This window comes from Phascolarctos cinereus, unplaced genomic scaffold, assembly GCF_003287225.1.
Source record: "Phascolarctos cinereus isolate Bilbo 61053 unplaced genomic scaffold, phaCin_HiC Scaffold_2;HRSCAF=192, whole genome shotgun sequence".
Classification (NCBI taxonomy): domain Eukaryota; kingdom Metazoa; phylum Chordata; class Mammalia; order Diprotodontia; family Phascolarctidae; genus Phascolarctos; species Phascolarctos cinereus.
This window is the reverse complement of record NW_027555625.1, coordinates 350,306,831-350,312,830: the sequence shown is the minus strand read 5'-3', so window position 1 is coordinate 350,312,830 and position 6,000 is coordinate 350,306,831. Positions and strand designations below refer to the sequence as shown.

Below are 6,000 nucleotides of genomic sequence, written 5' to 3'. Positions count from 1 at the left end.
GGTGCATATATGTTTGGTATGACTTTATTGTGTATGGTACCTTTCAGCAAGATATAGTTTCCTTCTTTATCTCTTTAAATTAGATCTATTTTTGCTTTGTCTGAGATAATAATTGCTACCCCTGCTTTCTTTGCTTCAGTTGAAGCATAATAGATTCTGCTTCAGGTATCTGTCTGCTTCAAATGTGTTTCTTGTCAACAACATATTGTAGGATTCTGGTTTTTAATCCATTCTGCTATCCACTTCCATTTTATGGGTGAGTTCACCCCCTTCACATTTATAGTTAGGATAACTGTATTTCACTCCCTGTTATTTTTCACTTGTTTATCCCCCCCCTTCTCTCCTTACAAGTGTTTTACTTCTGATCACTGCCTCCCCCAATATACCCTCACTTTTATCAGTCCTCCTCCCCCTTCTATTATCCCTGTCCCTTTTTACTTCCTTACAGGGTAAGATAGATTTCTATATCTAATTGAGTGTGTAGGTCATTCCCTCTTTCAGCCAATTTTGAGAGTAAGTTTTAAGCTTTGTCTGCCATCCCCTGCCCCTGTTCTCCCCTCCACTATAATAGCTCTTTCATGCCTTTTTTATGTGAGATATTTTGCTCTGTTCAATCTCCTCCACTCCTTCTTCTTCCAGTGCAATTTTCTTTCTCCTTTATTTTGTTTTTTTTGGGGGGGTATTATCCCATCAAAAATCACCTTATATCCACACCCTCTGTTTACATAGACTCTTTCTAATTGCTCTTATAGTAATAAAGTTAAGAGTTACAAATATTATTTTGCCCTATATAAAAATAGACTGTTTAACCTCATTGAACCTTTTTCTTGTTTCTTTTTTTTAACCTTTTTATGTTTCCCTTGAGTCTCATTTGGAAGTCAATTTTTATTCAACTCTTGTCTTTTAATTAGAAATGCTTGAAAGTCCTCTATTTTGTTAAATGTCAATAGTTTTTCCCCCTGAAAGATTATATTCAGTTTTGCTGGGTAGATGATTCTTGGTTGTAATTCTAACTCCTTTGCTTTCCAAGGCAAATCAGATTCTAAGCCCTCTGGTTCTTTAATGTGGAAGCTGCCAAATCCTGTGTAATCCTGACTATAGCTCTACAGTATTTGAATCGTTTCTTTTTGGCTGCTTGCAATACTTTCTCTTTGATCTGTGGGCTCTGAAATTTGGCTATGATGTTCCTGGTAGTTTTTATTTTGAGATCTCTTTCAGGCAGTGATCAGTGGATTCTTTCAATTCTATTTTGTCCTCTGGTTCTAATATATCAGGGCACTTTTCTTTGATAATTTCTTTTATGATTTTTTTTTTTAGGCAATTGGGGTTAAGTGACTTGCCCAGGGTCACACAGCTAGTAAGTGTCAAGTGTTTGGTCTAAGGCCGGATTTGAACTCAGGTACTCCTGACTTCAGGGCTGGTGCTTTATCCACTGCGCCACCTAGTTTCCCCTGATAATTTATTAAAAGATGTTTTTCAGGCCTTTTTTTTTTTTCATCATGGCTTTCAGGTAGTCCAATAATTCTTATATTAGTTCTCCCGGATCTATTTCCTAGGTCAGTTGTTTTTCCAATAAGAAATTCCATATTTTCTTCTATTTTTTTTTTTACTTTTTAAAAATTTTATTTTATCATATCTTGATGTCTCATAGAGTCATTAGTTTCCACTTGTTCAATCCTAGTTTTTAAGAAATTATTTTCTTTAGTGAGCTTTTGTTCTTCCTTTTCCATTTGCCAATTCTATTTTTTAGAGAGTTATTTTCCTCAGTAAATTTTTATGTATTTTTCCCCATGATTCTCTTGCATCACTCTCATTTCTTTTCCCAATCTTTCTCCTACTTTTCTAATTTGCTTTTTAAAATTCTTTTTAAGTTCTTCCAGGAATTCTTTTTGTGCCCGAGACCAAATTACATCTTTTCTTTGAGGCTTTACATGTGGCCATTTTGACACTATTGTCCTTTTCTAAGTTTATGCCTTGATCCTCCTATCACCATAGCAACTTTCTATGATCAACCTTTTTTTTTTTCTTATTTTTTTTGCCTTTTTTGTGATTTGGGGTTTTTATGTGAGAGTTGGACTCTGGTTCTACACCTTCCCAGGGTTTTTGTTCTGGGGCTCTGGGTCATACTGCCAGCTTCTTACTGGGCTTCAAGGCTTAGCTGGTTGCTTTTGCTAGAGGGGTAGACTTCCCTTCTGGCTTGTACTGGGGAGTGGGGCCTCTTTATTGGCATTCCCCGAATGTGGGTTTAGCTGCTGGCCTGCTCCAAGAATGGGGCTTTGCTGCTGGTTTGCTATGGTAACTGAGTCTTTCTGCTGGCTGGCCCTGAAGGAAGGATTTTGTTGCTGGTCTGCTCCAGGTGTGGGGGCCTGCAAGCGGTTGCTATGGAAACAGGGTCTCTCTTCTGGTAGGCCTCAGGGGCAGGGTCTGGCTGTTGTCCAGCCCCAGGGCAGGGCTTCAGTACTCTTTAGCAATGGGGGTCAGAGCCTCCCTGGGGGTTTGTGCTGGGGGTGGAGTTGCTGGGGTAGGGCCTTGGTGTGCTGGGAATAGTAGTCAATTGTCTAGGGGGCTGGTGGCTTGCAGGTGGGTGGAATGGATTGCCTTAGGCTTGGAGCCTTGCTGCAGGTCCCCTGCTGTGAGGCTGGCTACTAATGCTGCTGCTGCTGCTGCTCTTGGACCTCGCTCCCCTCCCACCCCAGTGAGACAGACCTTTTCTGCTGGGCTGGTAAGCTGCTTCTCTGCTCCTAGACTAATTCTGAGGTGGTTTTCTAGTTGTCTGGAGGCGAATTTGGGAGGGCTTCAGAGGGTTCCTTTCTCACTCCACCATCTTGGCACCCAATTCTCCAGCTTTTAAAGCACTTCATAACTTGACCCCTTCCTACTTTTCTAGTCTTTCCCCTTAATCCCTTCCATGTCCTCTGAAATCTGGTGACATCGGCCTTCTTGCTATTCCTCACACACAGTTCTCTGATTCCCAATTGGATATTTTCACTGGCTGTCCCCATGGCTGGAATTCTTTCTCTCCTCAATTCCATCTCTTTTGTTTTCTGTCTTCCTTCAAGTCCCAGCTAAAATCTGGCCTTGTAAAAGGAGTCTTTCCTTATCTTCCTTAATGCTGTTTTATCATAAATCAGATAAATTTGAAGGGACCTTAGCCTAGTCTGACCTTGTAATTTTATTGATAAGAAAAACTGAGGCTCAAATGAGTTAATATATGTAAAGCACTCTGTAAACCTTAAAGCCCTATTTAAATACTAATTATTATCAGCATCATCATCATTATTATTAAGCAAATTGCCCCAGGCAATACACATAATAACTGACTCTTCCTTGGACATTTCTTGCTTGGAGAGGATCTTAGCTAAATGAGACTGAGCAAGAATTAATGCTCATAGATTCTGTTCTTTCCTCTCCATTCATTGAAAGATCTGGGGAGTTAGACTGAAACCATGGTTTGATTTGCTGAAGAATCTTCAGTTTTTCTTTGGGTGATTCAGCTGAACCAATCAACAAGCATTTATTTTATGCTAAATGCTTGGGATATAAATCTAAAAAATGAGAGAGCTTATTAGGACCTCTCAAGTTTTATCTAGAGTCTCCTGGCTTCTTATTCTTCCTCCTGCTCAGACTATTCGCTGCTGCCCAGATGTGTTTTTCTTGGTAAGGCCAAGATGCGCTTCTGCCACAACCACGTCTCACCTGAATATGTTCCCTCTGCTGCTTATTGCTTGGGGGCAGAGACCCAAAGATGAGTAAATGAGCTCCCATTGTCTAAGGAGAACTTTGACACCACTGAGGGGGCTGGTGAGACGTTCATCTGCATATAACTGCTGTGGTAGTGATTTGTCCTTTGTTCCTGGAGAGGACCATGACATCAGGGAAGTGATGCCATGACTTGCAATTGAATTGGATTTAAGTGAGGAAGGGCTATGCAAAGTCACCAGCCTTACTTTCTCCTCAGGAGCCATGGGGTCCAGTGGCCAGATATTGATCAGGACGACTGGAGATGGCCCAGGATGCAGTGGGAGACGTTGGCCTTTTTAAGCTAAGGTTTTAAGCTTGAGTTTTCACTTTGACTGAGGCAACGCCCATTCAGTGATTAGGCCTGTTTACAGTTGTGTAAACTGCTGACTGAGCCCTGAAGATGACAGGAAAGCAGTTCCAGGCACTCCTTCACAAAGCACTGTACTATTTGTTATTTGCTCATAGAGTGTTCCCGTGACTTCCTGACTTGAAGGCCAGTGTATTTGAATTTCTGTTGAATTTTTGTATAACGAATGACCAAATCACTGCTTCCTTCTGGATCTCAGTTTCTCTACATGTCAAAATAAGGCATGATGCTAAATAATTCTCATTAATAATTCGAGTTTTCCATTTGAATGTGACTATGTGTGTAACTCTGCATACTCGTCTCACCATATTGCTCTGGCGGCCTCATGCTAATGCCGGTCTTGTTTAACTGTCTTACAGACTGACATCTGTGACCATGAAGCCTTGTGTCTCCTCCTTGCTGCTGGCCTGGATCAGTATCCTGCACTGCACATGGGCTGAATTCTTCACCTCAATTGGTATACTCTAGTCTGAGCAATCTCGAATGTTAACTTCAGGACCGGCCCTCTCCTTTTAGGTCCAGCCAGAGTCCTGGCTCTTTGTTGGATTGGGATGGGAGGACTGACGAGTTTCTATCACATTTACTCTTGGATAGGACCATCAGAGGGTGGGGCTTTGAAGACTGGATGACATTCCATGTATCACTAAAGGGTCTAGGGGTGGGCTGAGCTTGCAGCAGAGGCCTGAGTCAGAAGGTCTCTTTAGATAGCTACATTATTAGCAAAATCAAATAGAAACAGGCTGCTAAGCCATATGTAAGAATCCTCATGGGCTACATATTGACTTAGAAAGCCACAAATTACCATTATCTATGTTTTGTTGTATTTTTATCTTATTAAATATTTTTCAATTATATTTTAATCTAGTTCAGGCTCCACTTGTGGGCCTACAATGCCCAGTGGGCACTGTATTTGATACTTCTTTTCTACAACTCTGGCATCCCTGTTTAAGTTGGCTCTTTGCTGGTCCACTCAGACATACCTTCAGTTACTTAGGTGCCTAAGGTCAGAGCTAGAGTTGGCTCTAAAGTTATTTATTTTTTAATTCTCACCCCTCAGGACAGATGACAGACTTGATTTATGCAGAGAAAGACCTAGTTCAGTCTCTGAAAGAATATATCAGAGCAGAAGAAGCCAGACTCTTCAAGATTAAAAGGTACATTTCTTCATTAAACATTTATTAAACACTTACTGTCTGCTGGCTGGGTTCTTGGGAACATAGGATGAATGAGACTCAGTTCTTGCATTAGGGGGTTTACACTTTGGTGAAGTGGTGGTGCCACTGAGCTGGCTAGTGAGACATTTATCTGCAAGTAGATTCTGATTCATCTGCTAGAGCCCTGGCCATGAATGAACAAAGGCGTAAATAACTTATTGCAAATAGAAATCAGGAGCATAAGATATCGATGAGAAACTTTGAGTTCCAGGGAAGGAGATATATTTCCTGACTGGGACATGATGGAAAACTTCACATAAGAGGTGTGAGTTAGGGTCAAGCATAGGAAATGATGAAAGTTAAAGGTATGGAAACAGAAAAACATAAAACAGGTTTGGGGGGTTCGGAGGGGCAGCTGGGACGGGGGAGCAGTTAAGCTGGACTGAGACAAAAAATTATTATTACCATAAACTCAAAGGCCAAATGTGGTAACTCTCCAAGCGACACCCCCCGCCCCATTCAAACTATTTGTATCTCAGTTAGATGGGAGAGAAAGGAAAAAATATTATTGCCAAAGTAAAATCAAATGTATTAGTAAACATATCACATAGGGAGAATGTGGGAAGAGTGGTGAATTTAGAGTCAGAATAAAGTGGCAGAGCCATTATTTGAACTTTGATACTATCCTTGTGACCTTTGGCAAGCCCCTTAAGCCCTTTGGGTCTCAGATTCTTCATC

General features: G+C 41.0%; 1 protein-coding gene across 1 annotated transcript in view; it reads left to right on the top strand.

Annotated features, from left to right (window-relative positions):
- Nucleotides 1–4,470: 4,470 nt before the first annotated feature.
- Nucleotides 4,471–6,000, top strand: part of P4HA2 (prolyl 4-hydroxylase subunit alpha 2) — a 30,509-nt gene continuing 28,979 nt past the window's right edge. The window contains exons 1-2 of the mRNA XM_020991152.1: nucleotides 4,471–4,565; nucleotides 5,166–5,262. Coding sequence (XP_020846811.1) covers nucleotides 4,484–4,565; nucleotides 5,166–5,262 — 179 coding nt within the window. The 5' untranslated portion in view covers nucleotides 4,471–4,483. The remainder of the gene's footprint in view (nucleotides 4,566–5,165; nucleotides 5,263–6,000) is intronic.